The sequence below is a fragment of the Buteo buteo genome, chromosome 10, assembly GCF_964188355.1.
Source record: "Buteo buteo chromosome 10, bButBut1.hap1.1, whole genome shotgun sequence".
Lineage (NCBI taxonomy): Eukaryota > Metazoa > Chordata > Aves > Accipitriformes > Accipitridae > Buteo > Buteo buteo.
This window is the reverse complement of record NC_134180.1, coordinates 40631781-40644907: the sequence shown is the minus strand read 5'-3', so window position 1 is coordinate 40644907 and position 13127 is coordinate 40631781. Positions and strand designations below refer to the sequence as shown.

At 46.4% G+C, this 13127-nt stretch overlaps 2 protein-coding genes across 3 annotated transcripts in view; one reads left to right on the top strand and one right to left on the bottom strand.

Annotated features, from left to right (window-relative positions):
• The first annotated feature begins 422 nt into the window (after window positions 1–422).
• Window positions 423–6585, top strand: LOC142035276 (cytochrome P450 2J2-like). Its single transcript, XM_075037236.1, has 10 exons — window positions 423–538; window positions 911–1216; window positions 1777–1939; window positions 2092–2241; window positions 2808–2968; window positions 3406–3582; window positions 3838–3973; window positions 4214–4401; window positions 4920–5058; window positions 5749–6585. Exons 2-10 carry the CDS (start codon window positions 1028–1030, stop codon window positions 5922–5924), a joined length of 1479 nt encoding a protein of 492 aa, XP_074893337.1. The 5' UTR covers window positions 423–538; window positions 911–1027; the 3' UTR covers window positions 5925–6585.
• A 2677-nt stretch (window positions 6586–9262) lies between these two features.
• Window positions 9263–13127, bottom strand: part of HOOK1 (hook microtubule tethering protein 1) — a 29797-nt gene continuing 25932 nt past the window's right edge. For both annotated transcript variants that reach the window (XM_075037232.1, XM_075037231.1), the window contains one exon: window positions 9263–12939. In XM_075037232.1, the coding sequence (XP_074893333.1) occupies window positions 12781–12939 (159 nt within the window). In that variant the 3' untranslated portion in view covers window positions 9263–12780. The remainder of the gene's footprint in view (window positions 12940–13127) is intronic.

The following is a 13127-nucleotide window of genomic DNA, read 5'->3' as shown; positions in this document are numbered from 1 at the left end:
ACTGCTTGTCTCAGACCCACTCTTAGATGCGAAAATTCGGCACAGCCTGTTACCAGCCACCACCAAAGGGCCGCAGCCTGCAGAGCTGGGCGTCTGCTTTGGCTTTTCGGCACCTGCCTTAGCTTTGTCGGGCTTTGGGCACGGCTTTGGCACCGGCTGTGGACTTAAAGGCGAAAGCAGGTGGGAAGGGATGGCTGGAGGGCTCGTGGCAGGGCCAACCTCATGGCCAGAGCAGGTTGCTCTGCTTGCACTTGTCCAGAGGAGATCCGAAAATTACGGTGCTTAGAAAACACTGCAGATCCCAGATGACTGTTTGCTTCCAGCCTGCACCACCCTGACACACCGAAACCTCAACCCACGAGTCAGATGGTTTGTGAAAGCTTTGCGCAACCTTATCTCGGATGTCCCCGTTGACCCAGGGCTTGGTCTGGGAGTCTTCGTACCAGCGAATGAGCTTCTGCAAACGAGGAAAGCACGAAGCGCTCGGAGCGGCTGGAGCCTCCCCGGTGCCGTGAAGCTGACGCCGGGACACGGAACGGTAAGGGCACCACAGGGAGGAGAGAGCGGGGCTCACGCCAAGCCGTGGGCTCGTGGGAACGGCACGGCGAGGCTGCCGGAAAGTTTTAATCCCAGCCCCACAAAGCTCGTTTTCTGTCCTTTAGTCAAGGACATAGATCACTGGGGTTTTTGTAAAGCAGCAGTGGGAGGTGGGAGGGGAAAGGGGGAGCTGGGGGTGTTTTGTTTCGTGTTCGGTTGTTTTTTAATGAGATCAGAGGAAATGCTTGAGTTAATCAAGAAGGGGTTTAATCAAACGGTCCTTGCTGAAACCTGGGAAAGCAGGAGTCCGAACGCAGCCTCTAGGCCAGGTCAGCAAAAGCTGCTCCATGCTGTCTTGTGTTTGTGCCCACAGCTGCGCCAGCACATTGCCCATCTCCCCCAGTCCCTGGGAGGTTCGGTGGTGCCCCGTGAGCTCTACCTGCCCTGACCTGCCGTGGGCCACGTCCCCACGGAGCCCCATCATCCACCCATGCTGCGCTTCCTCTGGGAGAGCATCTCCTTCCAGACGCTCCTCATCTTCCTCATCGTCTTCCTGCTTGTCGCCGACTACATGAAGCGCCGAAAGCCGAAGAACTTCCCTCCCAGCCCCTTATCCCTCCCCTTTTTGGGGCACATCTACATGATGAACTTCACCGATCCCCAAATCACGATGCAGAAGGTACGAGGGTGGTGGGCACCACGGGGAAGAGGACGGAGGGGATTGTGGCTACACGACCTTTGCAGCGCAGGGAAGGGGTTACGGTCTATGAGGACTTGGAGGAACTCACCCCGGGGCAGGAGATTTGCCCTCGGTCAGCAGCAACGTGGATGAAGTTTGCCCGGGTACGAGGAGGGGGACAAGTGTGGAGCGATCTTTTGGGCAAAGGGCACCACACGATACCGCAGGTGTAAGAGCCCTGTAGGTCTGACCGGGGACTGGAAGGGCATTTGGGAAGGGAGTGAAACAAAAGCTGGAAAAGCACAGGACTGAAAACTCAAACCTGGAGAGTTTTACTTGATTTATGGCCAATTAACACCAACTCTTGATTAGTCATTTGGGAAAAGAGGAAAGAAAAAAGACTGTACACAGTCAAGCAGACACTTGTGCAAACACCCCATCTCCCCTCCCACTCTCAGCTTCCCTTATTTTCACCCGTGTCCCCTGCCAGGGCTGTCCCTGTCCCGGCAGACACATTCATTACAAATGAAACCCCTTTTATTTATTTCCTCCCCTCCCAGCTTACTGAAAAATATGGTGACATCTTGAGCATGGATATGGGCAGCGTATCGTTTGTGCTCATAAATGGGCTGCGGATGATTAAGGAAGCTCTTGTAAACCAAGCGGAAAACTTCATGGATCGCCCTGAATTTCCCATTAACAAGGAGATCTTCAGCAAACTGGGTGAGTTATCTGCCAGGACACATAGCTCAGCTGTAAGGTCAAAGCCCTGACCCTGCAGATGTCCGAGACAGCTGGAGATAAGGCAGAGCTCTGGAGCTTTTTCTCCTGGGTGGAAGGATCTGCCATGGCTCATGGTGGGGTGTTTCTGCCAGGACTGGTCTCCTCCAGCGGGCACTTGTGGAAGCAGCAGAGGAGGTTCACCTTGACCACCCTCCGAAACTTTGGCCTGGGAAAGAGGACCCTGGAGGAGCGTATCCAGGAGGAGTGCCGATGCCTCATGGATGCATTTAGGGATGAACAGGGTGAGTGCCACGGCCCTCATAAGCTGTGCTGAAGGCAGAAACAGGTATGGCCCATTATAATTTCACCCATGATTCACTGCATGCTGAAAAATACCTCGCCTTGCAGGCCATGCTAGCACCCTGCCAGCATCCCAGCTCCCTTTTACAGGTGTTTTGCCTTCAAGCTGACTGGTGAATGCAGCTAGGTAACACCCAAAGCATTATTCATAGCCCACCTTCAACCTACCGCTCTCTTGGAGATCTCTGGAAATATCCTGTGTGTGTGTAAACACCGATGTTTCTAATGAATTCAAACGATGCCTGCTCTTCTGCAGACCTTGCTTGCCAAAGTAAACAAACATCTCCATAATCTGATTGAACTGGGACTGCTGGGTCTGCCCAGCCAAGCTTGGCCAGCTCGTGGGGGCTGCGAGGCATCCCGGGAGAGCAGTGACACAGGAGGGTGCCCATCAGGGGTCACTCATTTCACTCATATTTGTTGTATGTTTTACTTCTTACAACTGTGTTCTCTCCTCCTTTTCTGTGAAGACTGGAAGAGTATTGATCGCTCCCTTTTCCTTCTCCAGGGAATCCTTTCAACCCTCACTTAAATATCAGTAACGCCGTTTCAAATATCATCTGCTCCATCACCTTTGGCAATCGGTTTGACTACCACGATGAGGAATTCAAAAAAATGCTGCGCCTGATGGACGAAACGGTTAGCCTCCACGGGGCCATCATGAGCCAGGTACAGAAATTCTGCCGCCAACACGGACAGTGTGCCGTTTTGCAGGGCCATAGTTTCTTTTCTGAAGACAACCTCAAAACTCATAGCATTTTCATCACCAAACTTCACTGTCATTCCTTATTCCTTCACAGAGGGTAGATTTGCCTGTAATTTCTTTCTGTCTTATTTTCAAGCTGTGCAATGCTCATGTTGCTCTCTCTCATCCAACATCCCCTTTCCTGCCCATTGACTGTCAACCTGCCTGCTGTAATGCTGGGTAATGAACTAATCACTCTGTAACAGGAATACCAATCCCTTGTAATGCTCTTCTGGAGCTGAGCTATTTCTACCAACTCCAGCAATTTAGTAAGCGTGGCATTGCAGGCTCCTCAAGTTTTGATAACAGCTGCTTTTTTCAGTCCTTTATTCAATTTGCTATTCTCCTTTTGTGTCCAAAGCTATACAACTCTTTCCCGTCTATAATAAAGTTCCTCCCTGGACCCCACCAAACCATTTTTAAAAACTGGAAGTTGCTGAAAAAATTTGTGAAAGAGAGGATCGACAAACACAAGGAGGACTGGAACCCCTCGGAGAGCCGGGACTTCATCGACAGCTACCTGCAGGAGATAGCCAAGGTCAGCAATGCAGAGCAAACCCTTTTGCAGCAGGACTTAGAAATCAGGAGAGATGCGAAATGAGCCCAAATTCTCCACCTGAGCTGCCTGTGTGGCCATTTATGGGCTGGACATCAGGTTCAGGGCAGCCATCAGCAGGATGGAGGTGCAGGGGGCCAGCAGCTTCTGCCAAAATCCTTGGGGTTGACTTAGAGCAAGCCTGGTGTCAGGGCAGCCCTTGCTGTTTGTGCGGCACTAACGTACCTTTTTGTGAAGGACAACGGTAACGGCACGTTCGAGGAGGAAAACCTCGTGGCGTGTGTGCTCGACCTACTGTTCGCTGGGACCGAGACCACTTCCACAACCATCCGCTGGGCTCTGCTGTATATGGCTCTGTATCCAGAAATTCAAGGTACAATTAGCAAAAGTCAGTGGTTTTCCTCGATTTTAGCCCTCGCAGTTTCATGAAAGTCTCTTTTTTGAAAGAGAAAATGGGAAGCCTCCTGCACTCACACAAAAGAGGTGCAAACAGTGGCAGGTATCCCAGGTCAGTTCTTGGGGGACCCTCACAGCAACCACCACGCGTTGTTCCAAGGTTTGGTGGTTTTTTTTTTTTCTTGAACCTTGGCTGACCCCTGCTCTTTCCTACCAGCCCGCGTACAAGCCGAGATTGACACGGTCATCGGGCAGATGAGACAGCCAGCCCTGGAGGACAGGAACAACATGCCTTACACCAATGCCGTCATCCACGAAGTGCAGAGGAAAAGCAACATCATCCCTTTCAACGTCCCAAGACTGACGGTGAAGGACACGGTCTTGGATGGCTTCCACATACCAAAGGTAACCCCGCTCCTGAGCGCTGAGACTTTGGCAAGAGACTCCCAGTTCCCCAGGCGTGATTTGTCAGGCCAGGTCCCTCCTGCGCAGACAGGAGGGGCAGAGCCACAGCGTCTCTGCCCCGTCCAGAGTTCACTCCTAGCGAACACGTATTTTTTGCCATCCAAACAATGTCCTCCAGCACGTTGAATGGTGCAGAGCGCTGTGGGACGACACCCTCCCCCCCCCGCGCACACCATCGAGGCAGAGATCCCATCTCACACAGCTTTTACAGGAACTTTGGCCCAAGATTACAGCAGATAAAAATGACGCTGATGAGGGAAAAACATGGGTATATAATCATTGCACCTCCAAACAGACAAGCAGTAGGAAAAAGTGGCCATGCAGGGGGGTGTTGGACAAATAATTGCAGCAGAATTTGACTATGGATGCTCTTCATGGAGAGGAGAGTGGAAGATAAAAAACACCCTTGCTGCTGCTAGTGACAGAGAAAGTGCAACTTATTTTTCTTTTCCTCTTAGGGCACCGTTTTGGTCACAAATTTAACCTCCGTGATGTTTGACAAGAACGAGTGGAAAACCCCCAATACTTTTAACCCTGAGCATTTCCTGAAGGATGGTCAGTTCTGGAAAAGGGAGGCTTTTGTGCCATTTTCTATAGGTAAGATTTGCTGAAGTTTGGTGCTTTGGCACTGGGATGGGGCTTCTAACTGCATGGTGGAGACACAGAGGAAAATAGCAATGGAAAGGGCTGATTTTGGCTGCACCCTGAGAGGTGCCGCTCAAGACGCGCTCACGTAGCCACCCCAAAGCACCACAACCGCACTCTGAGCCCTTCCTTGGCTCTCTTCATGTGCACAAAAGAGAGACGAGGCTGAGTAAGAGACCATAAAAGTGCCAGAGACCCTAGAAAGACCTTCAAGGCAAGAGCATCGCTCTGTGCTCCTGCTCCCCCATGGCTGCGTTCCCTGTTGCCACCACAGGGTACCGCACCGCAGCGAGATTGCTTTTAGCATCCCCGTTTCCCGTACCAGCATCACGCACCTTCTCTGGTAGCTCGCTTTTGTGCGGCTCAAACCACCCATCCCAGCGTGGGCACGTCCAGACCACGCGCGCCAGCACAGCTTACCCAAGCAGGGCAGGAGACGACGTGTGCGCATACGGTTACGCGCACACGCTCTCACAAAGTCATGCAATTCGGGGGGGGGCAGCCCATGCTGTAACACCAATGCCGTTATTGGGGAGCACAGTTCTGGCTGCAAAACTCATCCTGGGAAGGGGGTAACATAGCTAGACCATGGTCCTAAGGGAAGGCAGAGGCTGAGGATGCCACGGGTGGCTGTCTCCACAGGGAAGCGTGCCTGCCTGGGCGAGGTGCTGGCCCGTGCCGAGCTCTTTCTCATCTTCACGGCTCTGCTCCAGAAATTCACCTTCCAGGCACCCCCGGACACCACGCTCAGCCTCCAGCCCAAGCTGGGCATGACCATGGCCCCGCAGCCCTACAAGATCTGCGCCGTGCCTCGGTAGGGAAGCCTTGGCCACCGCCCTCACGTGCCAAAGGGAAAATCCTTTGGCAGGGATGCTGAAAACGAGCCCTCGGTGGCTTCCCTGGGCAGTGGTAATGACCACCTGGCTTTAGAGAGAGGCTGGGCTGTTTGCTTCTTTTAAAGCAATTGCAGAATCATTTCTTTTACAAGCGGACCTTGTACTCTGTATCACATGAGAAAGGTGATCAGCCTGGGATCTGCCAGCGTACTTTTAGGCTTGCCATATGGCACTGTAAATGAAGGAGGGGCTTGGGGCTTTCCTAATTTTATGATAGATGGCCATGCTTCACAGTGGCGAGAGAATGAGCAACACTTTAGAGATTGCAGTGTTCAGGCTGTGGCTGTGTACTGTGGAAGAGCAGGTACCACCCCTTGTTTTATGACATTAATACAGGTATTAATTACCAACATTTTTTTGATTTTTGTTATCCTTGACACGTAATCGATTAAAAAAAGGTCACTCTCTAACATCTCTTTCTCTTGCATCAATAAATCCTTACCAATCCTGCCTCCTGGAATATGCTAAATCCTCCCTGTTTACCTGCCCAGCACCACCGAGTAGCTGGTGTGCCCGGAGAGCAGAGGGGTGAGCTCCAGCAACACACGATGCACAGCCAAGCCTGCTGCACTCAATAGCCTAACGAATAAAAGGGTCCCCTGGAAAATACCAGCAACAAATTACTATTATTTTAAACTATCGCATGCAAGGTGAAACAGTTCCAAGATTGACAACCGGTGGTTAACGCCAGTAAATGCATCGACCCCATAAGAGTTATACCACGGGATGCTGGCGAGACCCCCTGGCCTGACAAGGTGCAGCTCCCAGGAGTGGGACCGGGGCTGCTGGCAGGAAGGCACAACACAGTGCCAGTAACACACACCTCCACCTCCTGCTCACCTGGTGAGGAAGCGAGGAGAAAGCAACCTTCTCCTGTTCATTTTCAATTTTTCCTGGAGTACTTTTTGCACGTTCCTAGAGGAAGCAAATTTTTCCCAGTCCCTTCCGAGAATTAAGTCATCTCCTGAAGGAATAAAAAGCATCTTTCTTCATGCAAGCATTAACGCCCAGGTGGGTTTTAAATCCTTTTATTTTAACCTGCATTTTCTCCTCCAAGCGCAGAGGGGAAGAAGCATGGAAGGCTGGGATGGCCCCACAGACCGGCTCACAAAAGGGCAGAAAGACCCTGTGGCCCCACAGCTGCATACTGGGGCCAAGCACAGCCATACGCTGTTAAAGCAAAATTTATAGCAAGTGAACATGGCTTCTGGCAAGGCTCCTTCAAGCATAGGGCTGGGTGGGGAGGCTCTGCTCCCTCCTCTGATCTTCTGTGCCAGGCACAGCTGGGTGGAAACAAGAGGTTGGACTAAGATGCTGTTTCTGGCACTTGAGGCTCCAGTTTTGCAGATCTGTAAGGTGGAGACATGGGAACCAAACCAACCTATTTAGAAAATGCAGGAGACTTGACCAGGTTCTCACTAAAAGTGGGATGAGACACCCTCAACCCCAGCTCCCCAACCCTCCTCTCCCCATGCCAGCTGCCCTCCCGACCTGCTCCTGGCAAGGTGCTCCCACATCTTCCCTTTGCAGCTGAAACAAGGAAGTTCATTTGACATTCTAGACATTATGTTCTTTCTTTTCCTTCCTTGGGGAGAAGCAGAAGGGGAAGGCTAGAAGTAGGCTGCATGCCTGGAATTGACTGGGAACAGGAGAGGGGAACAGTGACAAGTTTCTGTTGTGTGCAGCATTACTCCCAAAGCACTTCCAGTTTGCAGGTGTCATCCGACTTCTTTATTTCACTCCTTGGCTCAGATTTCCATTTCCTTTCCCAGGCTGCTGCTATATCCAAAAGCTTCCTCCCCCTCCTCCCCAGGTCTCTGCCGGGTTAGTTGTACTCTGAGCAGAGCACATTTCACAGGACCATTTTGCAGAAGGGCTCCTTGGATATTTTGCCCCCTCCACCAAAACCATATCCCATGCACAGCTGATCTCACCTCCTCCCTTTCTTTGCGCTCAGGGCCTTGCTCCTGCACCTCTTCAAGGACACACCTTGCCTAAACATACAAACCTGCTGTAGTGCTCGGCTCTTAACGAGCTACTAGAGAAGCCACAAGCAAACGGGGTCACAGACCCAGGCTCTGTGCAGGTGGTCTGCATTTGAACACAGCTTTTCATAACCAAGCACTTGGAAACAGAGCTCCCCCCTGCACACACCACCCCTCGCTCGCCCCTTCTGCGCTCAGGAAGGCAGCGGCGGCTGCCGGTGCATGTCCTGTGACAGATCACATACGGGCTGAAAACATCCTGCAGCTCAGCTCAGGCTTCCTGCACAGCTGAGAGCCTCTTCCCCTCCGTTCTCCCTCAAACACACACCTGCAGTTTTTGTTCTTCAGTGGCTGAAAATGCTTTTACATCCAGCCTCAGAAAGAAGGAAAAATGGTTCTTCCGTATCTGGCCATTCACTTCACGCTCACTGGGACACTTCTGCCAGTACGCAGGCCCTTCCACGCCGAGGGATCACGCAGCTCCCCATCCTCATGGAGTAGCGGCCCAAGGCAATAAAAATCCTTACTTACCAATGTCAGGATAGTCAGACTGAGGATTATGGTTCAGAGAAAGGGAAAACCTGCAGTAAAAACAGGTCTGAAACGGGTGCCCTGAAGGAAACTTGTGACACCTTCTCCCTGCTGATCTTCACTCTGGAGGGCTGAACAGCTGCCTGCTCTCATTCCCAATGTCACTTCTGGGTTGAGGTTAGTGCTCAGGGAACAAGAAAGCTGTCAAGGAGACTAAGAACGGGGCACATAAATAACCTGCAAAGCAGACTGAAAAGGGCAGTCAGTTTTCTTGTCCAAATAATAACAAGCATGGTGATTTAGAAGTGTGTACCTCTCCTCTGTGTCCTCTTAGGTGGGGCTGAGGAGAGTAGGCAGAGATCCTAACTTATTTCAGCAGCAATGAGCAATTACTGAAGTCACTCAACAGCTAATTTGTAGTGGGTTTTAGTCTTTCCACTTCACAAGGTCCCTTACCCAGCTCTCAGATGACTGTCAGCAGACTGAGTACAGGTAACCAGCTTTGGGTGGGAGCAGAACCGTAAGCAGGAATGAACTGAAAAGAGGAGGAGAAGGTGGCACAACTCTGATTTGTTGTTGTTACAGCAAAACATACATACACTCATTATACATACGTGACATGACATTTTAGACCATGTAACTATATCCACATGCAGACCCAGTTCATACGTTGCCCAGAAATATAGATGCTTACATCAGCTAGGGACCATTAAATACATTGCTTGGAATAAAGACACCAAAGAATTAATTTTAAAAATCTTTATGTGAATATAAAAGAATTCTTTCCAAAGAAAAATAAAAACAAAAGTTTAAAAAGTAGTGCAATTTTTCAAGTTCTATGCAACACGGTGTTTACATTTGCTTTAAACAGAAGATGTAGACACTGGTACACTGAAAACCTCAACTCTAGCTTGACTAGGGGGAGGAAGGGAAAAAAGCGAAAAAGTTAAGAAAATTACTTTACTAGACATTACCAACTCTTAAACTATTGTTTCCATTTTCTAATTCCTAAGCTATTTATGGCTACCTAAACAAAACATCAGTATTGCTTATATTACTTATTTCCAAGTTAAGTGTCTATTGTAGAAAATAGAATACCCATATATATATATACTTTTAATGAACAAAAAAATCAGTTAGGTGAAAATTTATTTTCAGTGAAAGTTTCTTAATCCACTATAATACAGTTGTTGCAAAATAATCTTCTCAAAACTGCTGCCTGATCCACCTTGTGTAAAAGAACCTACTAGTTCAAAATTTGTATTATTGCTACAAAACACTTCTCTTCCCTAGTGGTTATTTTTAATCTTATATAAAAAAATATTAACAAATGATATGTCAATCAGAACATATTTTTGTTTCTTTGGATTTATATTACCCGTTTTACTGGAAACTGGCTAAATGACCAATAATGCTGATTAACTTCAGCAATATTCTATGATTTCATCTCGTAATTTGAATCTGTTCCTAACTGTGCTGTCTGGGCATGATACGAATTCATCTTGCAGCAGAGACAAGTAGCCTCTTTCTTCATCCTGCCTCAGCAGTGGTGCACATTGCATCAAAGAACATTGTATTGACATTGTTCTGCTGCTACATGTTGCATACAACTCAGCTATAACACAGCAATGCTATTAGTAGCTTTTTTTTTTTTTGACATGGATGAAGTTAACATTAAAATGATACTTATTCTAACAATCCTTTCTGCACAGCCAGATGAGCTGAAGTGAATATAACACTATGGCTTATAATCAAATATTTATTTCTACAGATCAGTTCCTCATTCATAGGACATAACCCAAGTTTAACCAGTTATAAAACAGCCACTCTTAAACAGGTTCTCAATCCCAAAGAAACACTTAAGCTATATTCACAGGCTTAACTTTTAACAGTTTGGAAAAGCCCCAAGTAAGTAACGTTTCATCTAACACCTGAAAACCCGATTCATTTTTGGCAACCCCAACAAGACTATTGGGGACAACCTTGCCCTGAAAAAGGCTGATCCCTGTCTGTAGTCCAATATTTAAATTCTTACATTGCTAGTCAGAAGACAAACTTCCAATTAAACAATAGGGAGGTTCTTGGTCATTTTTGGTCCCAGGGTCTGCAGTTTTGAGAAGTGTACATCAAAGACATTTGCTCCAAGTTTTTCACTATTCAGCACCTGATATGACTACTGACACAGCTCTACTACTGTGAAAAGTACAACAAATGCATCAAGCCTACTAACTAGATCAGTATTTGAAAGATGTCCATGAAAGTTTCCATGCTGTAAAGAACAAGGGTTAAGAGACCCATTCAACACCATCAGTGACAGTTTCACATTTCACTAGAACACACCAAAGTACCAGGCTTTAGAAACGTAAGCATCTTGCTAAGACTTAGTCTCCTGTTCCACTGCTCACCACCATCTCCCACACCACTAGCAGATTAAACAAGCAATTGTATCTTAAAAATACAAACCCCAGTAATATCACTGCAGCAATAAAAGACCTCAAAACCCAAGAGGTAGTCCAAAGAAGCATAAAATCCTGAAGAGCACAACCTGATAGACAAAACTGTCCAATGGCAGTTTGTCCGACATATTCTCTGCTCATACCACATTTAGCATGAGACTGGCTTTTAAACAATGCCTTGTGTAGACCGTTTTGAAAGAGGAAATCTCTTTTGAATGCCTAAATGTACAGCACTGTTAATCTATCACCACAACTAAAGAAGCAACGCTAAGTCCTAAAAATGAATACTTCTATTTTCTCTAGCATTGCATGCAATGTCCAATAAAGAATTTAAGATGCTGGGGAAGGAAGAAATCAAAGAACAAGCCATACTAAGGGGCATGCAAAATGGAAGACTACTCAAATTTCACAATTCAAAACTTAAAATTCTGCAAATCTGAACCCCCGCTCTCAAACCAAAGATGGCCTTAATGGTGAAGATAGACATATGCTTTCATTCACACATACGGTTGAGTTTCATATTAAATCACGGACTGGTACAGCACCCTCAAATATTTTGTTTAAGCGTATTTGTTTTTTTTTTTAAGGGCTGCTGTAATTTTATTTTATTTAACTATGTATAATGAATTTGCTCTAGACAGTTTGCAAAGAAGAATGGACATTAACAAGCTTCCTAAAAATACAGTTCACAACAAAAATAAGACATTTGGTAAAGAAAGTGACACAAAATTTGTTAAAGATAGCAGCTTCCTGCACACAAATTTCAGACATCAATCCCCATTTTATCGTCTTCAATCCAGATACTGCAAAATTATTATAGTTCACCCGCTTTTCTCCCTGCCAACAAACAATCTTTGCTGCCAACAACCAGCACAGCTATCTTTCATTCATCTGCCTAGCACAGTTAGTTCAGAATTACTGAAGTGAAACTACATTTAAAAAGAGGAAAATTAATTTCTATGTACAGGGCTGTATAAATAGCTGGAAATAAATGGGGTTCCTTCCCACCTAACCACCTTTCTGCAAATAAATGCAGTGTACCAATACGCCAGACTTTTAAAACATAGCCCAGACTTTTCAATCACTGTAATAGCTTTTTTCTTACACAGGAAAAGACAGCTTATTTGGCTTTAGTGAATTCAACATCTTAAAGACAGGTTTTCCTTAATGTATATACACACAAACTTAATCTTTCCTTTTCTAAATAAACTGAGTAATTCTGCTTCTCACTTGAGATGACAAAACAAATCCTGTCTTCTGTTATATAAACAAGTCAACTGGTACTACACCTTTTTTTTTTTTTTTCTATAAATGCAAGTATTTTCTTGCTTTTACAATTTTACTTTGTATTCTAAAAAAGTATTTTTTAAAACATGGTACCAGTCTTTTAAATTTATTTTTAGAATAGCCCAGCAAAAATGCCCAATATTGCCAGTTTCCTGAAGTACATTTTTGCATAACATCTTTCCATTACAAAAGTCAACCTTCTAGCCCAAACCCATTAAATAAAGTTTTAAATATATAGTGCCAATTTTTATATTTACAATATATTCTGAAGGCAAATATAAATCTTTTAAGTTGTGCTTGTAAATACATACTGTAGTTATTAAATCTACTTCTATTTGGAAAACTATGTGCTACCTTCTAGACACACCACTGATCAACTTAATCACTTCTTGATAGGTTCTGATGTTGAATTCGCAGTTGCCCACCATTCTAACCTCCTCTTTCATCAAGTAGTTAAAAAGGAAGCTATAAAACATTTAAGGACACTTTAGCATGTAAGTTTTCCTCATGGTCCTTGGTTTAATCAGATGTTGCACCCGGTACTTTAACAGTGAGATTCCTTCTGGTATTGGTGACATGACGTTGTTGAGCTAGGAATGAGCGTCCGGGACCGTCTCTGCAGGCACCGCTACTGCCAACCAGTCTTGCTTCCATACCTAGCTTCTGAAGAGTTAGGCTCTGCAAACAAGTTAAAAAACATTTACACTGTAGCAAAAACAGAAGAAAAATAATGGGCTATCTTTCATACACAAAGCTCATACTTACTAACTATGCACACATAATTTCTTTTACTGTATTTCTTATATACTCTTGCTGCCATAAAAGGTATGGACCAAGACTGAAGAAAATAAGATCCATTCACATTC

Coding starts and splice junctions, on each gene's coding strand:
- LOC142035276 (XM_075037236.1), top strand. CDS start 1,028: ATGCTGCGCTTCCTCTGGGAGAGCATCTCCTTCCAGACGCTCCTCATC. Junction 1,940..2,091: donor GGAGATCTTCAGCAAACTGG/GTGAGTTATCTG, acceptor TGTTTCTGCCAG/GACTGGTCTCCTCCAGCGGG. Junction 2,242..2,807: donor TGCATTTAGGGATGAACAGG/GTGAGTGCCACG, acceptor TTCCTTCTCCAG/GGAATCCTTTCAACCCTCAC.